Raw genomic sequence first — 10,710 nt, 5'->3', positions numbered from 1 at the left:
TGTTCAGACCGGAGTCGATATCCGTGGACTGGATTGAGGCGGAGTTAGTGAGTGAGTGAGTGGATGCAACGAGAGCCAGTCGATGATGTGGTGAGATTGAGAACCTGAGGCAGGGAAAGGCACCCACTAGTTATGCGTTAGTCAGCCCGCCAAGGAAGCTGGTGGTAACTTACATGCTGTGTGGGCAGTACATACCAGTATATACTGATACCAAATACTTCTAATGCACCCTTGTACATATTGAATATTTCTGTAAGGTAAAGTACATAACAGCCACTCGGGTCGGTGGGGCAGGCCATCCGCCGAAAGAAGCAACCCATGGTTCGTGTGTTTATTGTGGCCGAGGCCGCTGCGATGCGAAGATGGAAGAATAATTGGTCTTCGATGGTCAACTGTGACCAACTAGACGGTGTGAAAGGGTCCCCTGTCCCTGCTAGCATGACGACACAGTACTGGCCGTTCAAGCTTAGCGATTGTTTTGCCTCTGTATTTCACTCCTGGAGGCAGTGACTGACTGAACAATTCAGTCTCTCTCTCTATTGCTATCCACCGGACGGATTGGCTCTTTCTCTTTTCCGTCCTTCGCTGCCCAACTGAGGCAAACGCTGGACGGCATAAGGAAACAAACCCTCCGAGCCTCTCCTCCTCGCAGCTGAACCCAGCATCCAGCAAACACCATGACGACTGGCCTATGATCAGTCACCTCTCCAACCTCCCCTACTACTACTTCTGCAACCACCCCTTTCTAAACGCATTCCTTGAATCCGTCCGTCGCAGTTTTCTAAAAGCCCTCCCCCTCCTTCGTGCGGTATAAGTCGACCTCATTTCCACCACCCCCTCTATTCAGCGCACCACCAGTCGTCCCATCCCCCCATCGCTATGGCACCCCTCGACGACGTCCAGGTGGGTGACCTGGTCAATGTCCCTGGGGGTATGTTTGGGACTGTCAAATATCTGGGAAGTGTTGCGGGCAAGCCAGGAAAGTTTGCAGGCATTGAGCTAGCGCCGGAGCATGCCAGACGAGGGAAAAACAATGGAGATGTCGAGGGCAGGAGATACTTCTCTACATCCGTCCCCGGCTCAGGGATCTTTGTGCCCATGAACAACAACAAATACGTCACCAAGCGCTCGTCCGGTCCGACCTCGACGGTGAGCACCGGCCCTCCAACCCCCTCCCGACCGGTCAATTTCAGCAAGTCCGTTGGCCCTGGTCCCGCAATGCGCCCACCACGCGTCCGACGCCCTTCCCTTCCCCGCCCTGAATCTCCTAGAGGACCACCGCCGTCCAAGCTCACCTTGACCGGGCTTCGCACGCCCTCTTCGGCCTCCCGCGCGGCCCCCTCCAGCACCTACCCACGCAGTCCTATCAAAGCCCCGTCGCGCGCCTCTGATCGCCCTCCCTCGCGGGTCAGCCGAGTGAGCACTGAGGATGATGGCCCCGCATCTAGAGTATCCGAAGTACAGCAATCGGCAATGGCAGCAGAGGTGCAAGAGCTGAAGGATCACATCAAGAGCCTAGAGAACCAACTCCTCGACCGAGATAAGCAGCTGGACGAGCAAGCACATACCCTGTCCGACTTCCAGAGAACCCTGGAGGAGCTGGAAGGGTCAGATTCGCTTTCCATCCGGGCTCAGTTGCGTGAAAGGAACGAGAGGATTGCTCAGTTGACGGCTGAGTTTGACTTGCACCGCGCCGATTTCAGAAGCACCTTGGATACGTTGGAGATCGCTGCTTCCGAGACGGAGCGAGTCTATGAGCAGCGGCTGGACGAATTGATGCAACAAAATCGAGAGCTTCAGGACCGCGGAGAGGATGTCGAGGCTGTTGCGCGACAGCTTAAGCAATTGGAAGAATTGGTCTCGGAGCTAGAAGAGGGTCTGGAGGACGCCCGGCGCGGTGAGGCTGAAGCTAGGGCGGAAGTTGAATTCTTGCGCGGAGAAGTCGAGCGGACAAAGCTCGAGCTACAGAAGGAGCGGGATTCCAAGGACTCCCACGTAGCTGGGGATGGGCCCCACTACTCGAAAGAACTGGAGCAGAAGGATGATGAAATCCGTGGCCTAAAAGCAATTATCCACTCCTTGAGCCGGGGCGACCCAGATTTGCATGCACTGCAACAGAATGGATTTGGGACGAGCCCGCCGAACCATGATCCCGACCATGTGGCTCATTTAGAACAACGTGTCGAGGAATTTGAGCGCATCTCCGAACGGAAGACATACCGTATCGAAGAACTAGAACGCGAGCTCCAGCAGTTGCAACTGAATGGTGACGCTCACGCCCACGCTCCCGGCTCCGCGGTCTCTTCATCGCCCAACCATCAAAAGTCTCCCAGTGTCAATGGGAAGCTTACGAACGGCCATGGAATCAACCATGCGCATCGGCTTTCGGATCGCACAGTCGTTCCCAACGACTGGCAAGATTTACCTCCGCATGAGGGGCAATATCAGGCCTACTCTACCCGCCACCGCGGTATTTCGGATGCTTCTCATCATCGTCTGGAGACCATGCACGAGTCAGACGGCCGCTCAGAGGACGGCGGCTCACTGTGGTGCGAGATCTGTGAGACCGGAGGGCACGATATCCTGACCTGCACCAACATGTTCGGCGCGGAGAGTAAGAAGGCCCCCGATGCTACTGAGGCACCCCATGACGACAGCTCTGTGGATGAAAAGCCAACTCCAGAGGAATCCATGGGTGAACCATCTACATCCTCACATGAAGAGGACGCGACTCCTCAGAAGACGGGTCGTGATGTTGTGATGGAGGGACTCAGAGGAGCGAACCTGTCGTCTTCTTCCTCAACCATGGGCCCTGTTGGCGGAAAGGAAAGCGGCGTCGTTGACGAGTCTAAGTGGTGTGCTCTCTGTGAGAGAGACGGCCACGAGAGCATCGACTGTCCATTTGATGATTGATGGAAGCGGAATGCTGATGCATGAGATTCATGGCAGCTTAATTACCAGATGGTCATGAGGCTACGTGCACCGATGATTGAGATGCGTGTCCCATATGTTGGCTTAGTGGACTTGTCATTTCTGGTATTCTTCTGTTCAAGGCGCCCTATGTCTAAACACATTTTCAGGATATCCTTCTTTTTGTTCTTTCACAGACAGCATGATCATGTTGGCATTTTCTGGTCTTTTTTTCTACCTTGGCTGTATGAAACCATAGCGCGCTTTGCAGGGGTTGCGTTTATTCAAAGCGGCTGCATTACATTCCTGTGCCACTACCTACTAGCCTTTTTCTTATTTCTGTCACATTCTTTAGACTGTCTTACTTTCCTGTTTTGGTCACAGCGGCTTCTTGGCTATCGTGGCTGTTTTCTATCTTTCATATTCCCCTGTCCAGAACTGTGCCTGATACCTCTTTAATTATACATCCGAATCAGAATCCACTATCCAAGTATACGCTGCCTTGGCAGACACAGTCTAGCATCGTACCAGAATCTCTAGCCGGTCAAGATCTTATTGAAATTGTGGAAGCAAAATAGAAAACAATTTTACACAGCTACTATTACATCCAACCAACCAACCGCATACATCACCAATAGGGTATCTCTCCACCACAACACCACCCACCAAACAGCAACCTACTCAACAAACAACCCCCAAAGAAGCACTAAGACTAAGGCTGCACCACCTCCCCCTCCTCATACTTCGACCTCGCCACAACCCCACAAGCCTTACACGTCCTCTTCTCCTCATCGCCCGCAAACTCCTCCACAACCTGCTTAACCTGCGTCCCCAAATCCGTACAAACAAACCTCTTCTCCCACACCACCTTCCCGCAATCCTTATTCCGACAATACCATCTCATCGCATCCACCGCCCCCTCCTTCCTCGGCTGCTCCATCACTACACCCACCGTATCCTTGAATCTTACGGGACAGTGCGGCGTATTCGCCGGCAGCAGGAACAATGATCCCTCGTGGATCGGAATGTCCTGGAAGGTGGGCGGGGTGGTGGATTCATCGACGGTGCGGAGGAGCATGGAGCCTTTATATTGGTAGAAGAATTCCGGGGTCGTGTTGATGTGGTAGTCTGTTCGGGCGTTGGGGCCGCCGACTATCATTACTGTGTAGCCTTGCGTGGCGGGGGAGGAGGGGTGGTAGACGCAGTAGTTGTTTACCGGGGGTTGGAGGAGGTGGGAGTTGGTTTCCAGCCTATTTCTGTCAAGTTAGCGCTGTGTATATGTATATCGGGGAGTGGGTGTTTTGTGTCGCGTGTGTTTTGTTTCTAGAAAGTAATGCGGGGGAGGGGCAGTAGTAGTAGTTTGTAGTGGCGATGTGGAGGTGGACTACTGTACCATTTGGGGATGTTGAGAGCTGGTGGAAGCATGGTGACGATCTGCTTTGCCCGTTTGTATAGTAGTGTAGGTTGATTAAGTGAAAATCTGGAGCAAACCCAAGATAATCGAAGAAAACAAGTGATTATAAATGCAGTGATGTTCAACCCAACCCATCCCATCTATCCGGTGAAGGGTCCTTATCCGTCCCGGAGATAACCGCGGATTAACGCCGCGCTCGGCGCCGGAACAACTCCGCCCCGGCAGATTTTCTCGATTCGCTTTTTGCGGTCCAGGCGAGCATCTGGCGCCGACGAAGATTTTCGATTTACAGATTGTTGATTGACCACGGGGATTTCGCAGAGTCTCCAGTACAGCTACAATGGCGTCAATATCTCAACCCCCTCTTCGGTTCACTTCTCACAAGAACTTCGTGTACCGTCTCGTCTTCGCTACGTTGACCGGCCGCACGATTCAAATCTCCCAGATCCGTCCTTCGTCGCCTACGAATCCCGGTCTCGCTCCTCATGAAATCTCGTTCCTTCGTCTTCTGGAGTCCATTACCAATGGCTCCCAGATGGAGATCTCGTACACCGGTACTATCCTTGTTTACAAGCCCGGCCTCATTACAGGCAGTTCGCCAGGTGTGGCCACGAGCAGCGGAGGCGTCATCCGGCACGAGCTCCCAGCAGGGTGCAATCGTGGCGTGAGTTATTATCTGCTGCCGCTCTGCCTTTTGGCACCCTTTTCCAAGGCTCCCATCAAGGTCCTCTTTACTGGTCCAGGTGTGATTACCTCGTCCACCCCGACTGGTGACATGTCCGTGGACAGTGTGCGAACCGCCATTCTCCCTCTCTACAACCAATTTGGAATCTTTAACAACATTGAGCTGCGTATCCTACGGCGATCGAACCCTGGACCCAATGGCAGAGGCGGTGGTGGAGAAGTTCAGCTAGTCTTTGGCCACCAGCTCCGGCTGCCGAAGACCCTGCACCTCATGAACGCCGGTCGCATCAAGAAGGTCCGCGGTGTGGCCTACTCTGTCGGTGTTTCCGCATCCAATAACGCACGAATGATCGAAACCGCCCGTGGTGTTCTGAACCCACTCGTCCCTGACACCTATGTCTTCTCTGATGTGTCGTCGGCGCCGCTCGTACCTGCCCCCGAGAAGAGCAACCCTTCCGCGAAAAAGAAGATTGGCCTTGGATTTGGACTCTCGTTGGTTGCAGAGTCATCTACTGGCTGCCTGTTCTCCGCCGATGTGGCGTCGCCTCCCGCAGGCGGCGAGGCGCCTGAAGACATCGGGAAGCGATGTGCTTACCAGCTACTTGAGGCCGTTTCGAAGGGAGGTTGCGTTGCCCCTGCAGCTGTTCCGACCATGCTGGGTCTGATGACGATGGGATCGGAGGATGTTGGGCGAATCCAGGTTGGTCGGGAGGTGATCGCCGAGGAGAGCACCATCCAGCTGGCCAGGGACCTGACCAAGTTCGGTGCTCCGGGTTGGGGTCTGAGAGACGCGAGTGGTGAGAATGAGAATGGGGATGTGATCATCAGCGTGGTTGGCCGCGGCATTGGCAACGTTGGCCGTAAGGTTGCTTGATTGTGAAGACCCAACATCAGCCTCACATCAACTCCGCGGTCGGCTGTTTCAGGTATTACCGACCTTTTTCTGGTCGGTGGTCTGTCCAGTGGAGCTTCAAGGGCCCTGTCACAGCGTTGTTTCAGAGTATGGCCAGTTTGCATCTGATTGCCCAATGTGAGCGCCGGGTACTGCCCCTGGCGACAGCGGTGTATCACGTAGGCGCAAGGGAAGGGCAAGGTTTCATCTCCACTGAGGGGAAGACCGCAGACCACGTCATTTCTAATAAAAGCTGCATTTCGTCTTCGACCTCCGACTTTCACCTTCTTTATCGCCAAGTTGCGTCGCTAACTTGGGTCATGTGCCACGTGGCTGAGATTGGCGCCCAGCCGACAGCTGTTCGCCGCACACCGCAGCCCGGATCTTGGCCTGTTCGATTCCCATCTCCTGGGAGGGCAATCTGACGCTTCGGACTGGCAAGTGGGTGCTCTCGTGAGGCACTTTGTTGTTCATATTTCCGTGATACCCTTTATTTGTTTGGTATGTGGGCTTCCACCTCACCGCTGGGAGCCACTCGAAGATGGAATGGGATTGGTAGTTCGAAGTAGGGTTTGCTGGCTGCGGCCTAACCGACGTGCTTCATGCAGCAAGTTTAAGTTTCTAAGACGAGAATGGATCGTCGTTCCTGTACATAGAAATAGCTTGAATATAAGATGCTCGGCTCCGTCCTGATTTCTTCCCCGACTTTAGTACTCTCTACATGTGTATTGCTTCTGCTATCCACACCGTCGCCTTCTCACCCGCCTCATTAGGGAACATAGCTCGCCTACGAATCGGAGACTTTGCCATTACGTTCACCAGGACAGTCGATGTCCGTATGCCCGTGACCACGCCGTCGACATGGATTGCGATACCCGATGCTTCGACTTGACGCTCGTCTTTCCGATTCTCCTTAAGCTGACACCAGATCGATCGTTTGTTTAGCGATGCTGTTCGAAAGGCAGTCGACTTTGCGAGAAACTGATACCAGATGGATTGTTCGACCCTGACCGCGCTCTCTCGTCCGTGAGGCGTCATCCCGGCTTGGATGCGTTTGCCTGCCTCAATGCAGCTCGATCCTTCCCGAAGAGGAAGTCGCAGTTCTGCATCTGCTCCTTCCCTGCCGGTGTCTGTATGCCCGTCTTCGGCCTAGTCTCGCTGGCGATATTGACGGCCTTCCCCTCCCCCTTCTTTCTTTTCCTCTCTCTTCCCTTCTGTCCTTCTCTCTTCCCTCTCTCTCTCACTCTCTTCCTTCACCTTCAACCTTCCTTGCTCTTGCTAACCTGCTTGACTGCCATCTCCTTACAGGTATTCCTCGCCCTCGTTCCTTCCTGTCTCTGCTTCGAGCGAATTTTGAAGATGTTGCTTGGGTAAGTGCTCGTTCAGGTCTGGTTGGGCTGACCGCCGTCTAGGCTCTTTTGGTGGGCATACCGAGGGATTTGACCTTGCCTAGCATGGGTTCATCAGAGCTTCTCTGGTGGTGCTTGTGTGATGGCAAGGCTGTTAGCTACTAACTGAACAATAAACCAGGGATAGTTGTGTAACACCTCCTTTCTGAGCATAAGCCGCCCCGTGGGCAGGCCCAGTAAGTGACAGAGCTTGTGAGTCACAACCAGATGCCTTGCTGCTTCTTATACTGACAGTCACTAGGCTGGCTAAAAACACTCAGCCCACCACGCAGGCCAGCTCCAAAAGGGAAATGCTCTGGTCAGTCCTCTGCTCTTGTTATCATGCTTTTCTAACGTAAACTTAGTGCCTTCCACCCATCCTTTTTCTCCTCCCATTCCCTGGCCACCATCGGCCCTTCCTCCTCTCCCATCTGTCCTCCTGCTCTGACGCCTGGCGCTGCGACCATGCCCAGTAAGTGACAGAACTTGTATGTCGTACCTCGTCAGCAGGCTGGGTACAGAACTGACGTTTGTAGGCTGGATCAAAATCGTCCGCACGTCAGGCTAGTCTTCATTGTGGATATGTCAGTACCCTTCGTTATATTGAAAAACAGACACTGACTGCTCTAGTAGCCTAGCACCGACCTGCCCGCCATTTATATCTGTCAACCTCTCTTATATGGCTAAGGCGAGGCAGTCATCGAGCGATGGGATATCCCGATTGATATCCATAAAAGCACTCAACCATACGCAGGATAACCGGACATGAGCGAGTAACTGCACAGTGGCAGGTCCAGTAAGTGACAGAGCTTGTAAGTAATTCTGCCGCTTATTCACGACTGGTACTAACGGCTCTCCAGGCTGGTTAATATATATTTGCCACCCCGCGGTGAAGCGCGGAGAGTTAGCCGATAGGTAAACTGACCAAGACGGGCTTCTTTACATTGTACTAACCACCTCATAGGGAGACTGATGGTGGTCGGAGATCATATATAGATTTTCACTGTTCATGGGTGTTCCTTTGTCATGGTTGACAGTTCTGTATCGTCCTGGCCAAGGTTTTTACCCTACGGGGAGTTTTCCTTGACTGTAACCCAAATGGGAGGATAGAAGTCAATATATCGATTCATAACATGTTTCCATACTCCATACTAGCGTAGCATTATTCGTACTAGCATGGTCCTCAGCGAACCTCCCGTAGCCTCAGTCTTGTTCAGCTACGTTGCAGTATTGACTTTTACTCTGTCTGCAACATTCATGTGTTTATCTCTGCGAGTTTGAGGGAATTGACCGAATTAAGGGCCACCCCTGCTGCGGACAGTGAAGCACTGCATAGCCCGTATGAATTTTAAAGCATGAGGAATGATAGGATCAAAGAATGTGAATACAACTTGAAGTAAACAGCATGAGAAGCAATGAATATAGATAGCATTGAATTGACAAAAATTACATTGTCCAACCACGCCTCCAAATATAAATTTAGCCCAATTCTTACTCGAACTAGGGAACTTGCCATCTTCAATACCACTACCGAATTGGAGAAGTCGCCATATTTCTGGAAACCTCCATACACACATAGATTGACTTAGTAATAGAGAAGAGCAAGAAGTCAAAACTTGAGATATAATATCCATACCAATGATAGAACGATATGGAAAGTTCGGAATCAAGCCTGATGGGGCTCCAGGAACAAGCTATGTTACTACCATACTGAACTGAACACAGGAGGACTGAGACACTAGTACTCAGAGGGGCAGCGAAGATGCGAGCTATATTCCCCATCCTCCGTGACCAAGTATTAAGAGACCCCTCAGAAAGGGATAAACATCGTTGCATCATACAACGCAACTTGAGACGACATAATTGAGGTTGCATAGTATATTTTCCTGATCACACCATTACAGGAGGGAAAAGCAAGGGGGGAAACGGGCTACTGCTACCGGAACATATCCACCATTCTGGGATAATTAATATGCGAGGGTCTGATGATTCTTTCCGATGATTCTTGGGGTAGCGTCTGGCAGGTAGTCTGGCAAAGCCAGATACTCACGACAAATAATAAACACTTATCGTACAATAGCATAAAGAACCTCATGTGTCTCAATGTCGACATATACCAGTGCACATGGAACGAGGATTGTTTTGCACTGCACCCGATAGGGTACAATAACAGAGATACTACCAGTACAACTCTAAAGCTGGAATTCATTTGGCAAGCTCTACTAAATGAAAGCATAGACGAACATGTTCGAATCAACAGTCCTGTAATTAGCTCAAGGGACCTATCATGCTTCGGTGTTATATACTTCGTCAGAAGTCTTCGGACTGGGGACAGCCTAAGGCAATGAGAAACCAGCGACGAACTAGTAGCCTTGACAACATCAGACCCTGTCAACCTACCCCTCCCAAGTTGGCACCTCTCAGATATGGCCTTCGTTCTTTCCAGGATAGTGAACTTGAGTGGAGCCGGGTACATTGCGGAGCTTCTTGAGAATGATTCAGACGACGGTAGTGACGGATACGATCTCTCCCATTGGCTCCAGGGTGCCAGAATGGCTAGAGCATACAGTAGTGAAGTGGAGGATAATGAAGAGTCAAACGATGAGGCCGAAAGTGACATCTCTCGGAACCAAGCATCGCCGGAAATCAACATCGACCCAACCATCGCCCTTGAAGATCCGCACCGCTACTATCTATGGGAGCCAAATGATCCTGACGAAGCGGGAACAAGCAATTTTCCAGCGAGATGATGACGAGTAACGATAGAAGTCCAGCACAAAAGGGGACGCAATGTGTGGGTTGATATGGTCTGTCGTGTCCGAAGGACAATATGCCTTCTTTATCTGCCCTTGATTTTTCATGATATTATTGCTGCTTTGGTACTGATCCTCGACGAGCCGCCGTTGCATGACTTAGCAGGCCGAATCTGCAGGATAGGCCTGCTTTCTCTATCTCTTCTCCTTTTATTAATTTAGCAAAGTTTATTTTTACTTAATCGAAGCCCCATATCATAGCTACCATAGTTTTTGCGCAAAGGTGAAAAGCCAGCCATGCCTCGAAATAAACATAAGACAATTGAGATTTCTGGGTAGATGATCTTCGTTGGGATGACCTACATAACTAGATACAGAAGCTCAAGGTAGACTAACTACTTCCACATGTGGTTAATATTATTATAGTCCCAGTACTGGTTAAAGCTCTTGATAGCTGGTCGCAGTTTGATAGCAGAGTAAATCATGAAAAAGATCAAGTTCCATCGGATTTTGCAGTCAAGAGAGAGATAGTGTACTGAGACAGACTCCAGTCGTTGAGTACGCTGAAGCTTCTCTCCCGATGTTAGCCATGAGGTCTAACAGAGATGCTTACTAGTATGTATATCACATTTCGGCAGTAATTCGCGAGAAAAGCGAATTATTGTCTGT

At 51.4% G+C, this 10,710-nt stretch overlaps 5 protein-coding genes across 5 annotated transcripts; 3 read left to right on the top strand and 2 right to left on the bottom strand.

Annotated features, from left to right (window-relative positions):
- Nucleotides 1-1,249: 1,249 nt before the first annotated feature.
- Nucleotides 1,250-3,409, top strand: BDQ94DRAFT_146353 (CAP-Gly domain containing linker protein BIK1; the record flags this gene model as incomplete). Its single annotated transcript, XM_026766808.1, has 1 exon — nt 1,250-3,409. A coding segment is annotated over exon 1 (1,436 nt), but the record flags the coding sequence as incomplete, so codon positions are not given.
- BDQ94DRAFT_146351 (3-hydroxyanthranilate 3,4-dioxygenase) lies at nt 3,388-4,610 on the bottom strand. The gene is made up of 2 exons (XM_026766807.1): nt 4,304-4,610; nt 3,388-4,160 (listed from the first exon to the last, which is right to left on the bottom strand). The coding sequence occupies exons 1-2, from the start codon at nt 4,462-4,464 to the stop codon at nt 3,623-3,625; spliced, it is 699 nt and encodes a 232-aa protein (XP_026624665.1). The 5' UTR covers nt 4,465-4,610; the 3' UTR covers nt 3,388-3,622.
- On the top strand, nt 4,602-6,587 carry BDQ94DRAFT_146350 (RNA 3'-terminal phosphate cyclase-like protein). The gene has a single exon (XM_026766806.1). It carries the CDS (start codon nt 4,665-4,667, stop codon nt 5,880-5,882), a length of 1,218 nt encoding a protein of 405 aa, XP_026624664.1. The 5' UTR covers nt 4,602-4,664; the 3' UTR covers nt 5,883-6,587.
- Nucleotides 6,588-7,589: 1,002 nt separating this feature from the next.
- Nucleotides 7,590-8,432, bottom strand: BDQ94DRAFT_146347 (uncharacterized protein). Its single transcript, XM_026766805.1, has 5 exons — nt 8,253-8,432; nt 8,149-8,203; nt 7,922-8,100; nt 7,825-7,872; nt 7,590-7,776 (listed from the first exon to the last, which is right to left on the bottom strand). The coding sequence occupies exons 1-3, from the start codon at nt 8,297-8,299 to the stop codon at nt 8,029-8,031; spliced, it is 174 nt and encodes a 57-aa protein (XP_026624663.1). The 5' UTR covers nt 8,300-8,432; the 3' UTR covers nt 7,590-7,776; nt 7,825-7,872; nt 7,922-8,028.
- A 1,282-nt stretch (nt 8,433-9,714) lies between these two features.
- On the top strand, nt 9,715-10,038 carry BDQ94DRAFT_171718 (uncharacterized protein; the record flags this gene model as incomplete). Its single annotated transcript, XM_026771824.1, has 1 exon — nt 9,715-10,038. The coding sequence occupies one exon, from the start codon at nt 9,715-9,717 to the stop codon at nt 10,036-10,038; it is 324 nt and encodes a 107-aa protein (XP_026624662.1).
- Nucleotides 10,039-10,710: the final 672 nt, after the last annotated feature.

The sequence above is a fragment of the Aspergillus welwitschiae genome (assembly GCF_003344945.1).
Source record: "Aspergillus welwitschiae strain CBS 139.54b unplaced genomic scaffold BDQ94scaffold_22, whole genome shotgun sequence".
Taxonomy (NCBI): Eukaryota; Fungi; Ascomycota; class Eurotiomycetes; order Eurotiales; family Aspergillaceae; genus Aspergillus; species Aspergillus welwitschiae.
This window is presented reverse-complemented; position numbering and strand designations above follow the sequence as displayed.

Bases quoted from the DNA above. Each gene is read 5' to 3' on its own strand.
- BDQ94DRAFT_146351 (XM_026766807.1), bottom strand. From the start codon at position 4,464: ATGGGATGGGTTGGGTTGAACATCACTGCATTTATAATCACTTGTTTT. The intron at 4,161-4,303 runs GTACAGTAGTCC...TGACAGAAATAG, and splicing joins GCTCTCAACATCCCCAAATG to GCTGGAAACCAACTCCCACC.
- BDQ94DRAFT_146350 (XM_026766806.1), top strand. From the start codon at position 4,665: ATGGCGTCAATATCTCAACCCCCTCTTCGGTTCACTTCTCACAAGAAC.
- BDQ94DRAFT_146347 (XM_026766805.1), bottom strand. From the start codon at position 8,299: ATGAACAGTGAAAATCTATATATGATCTCCGACCACCATCAGTCTCC. The intron at 8,204-8,252 runs CTATGAGGTGGT...TGGTCAGTTTAC, and splicing joins TCCGACCACCATCAGTCTCC to CTATCGGCTAACTCTCCGCG. The intron at 8,101-8,148 runs CTGGAGAGCCGT...AGAATTACTTAC, and splicing joins GCAAATATATATTAACCAGC to AAGCTCTGTCACTTACTGGA.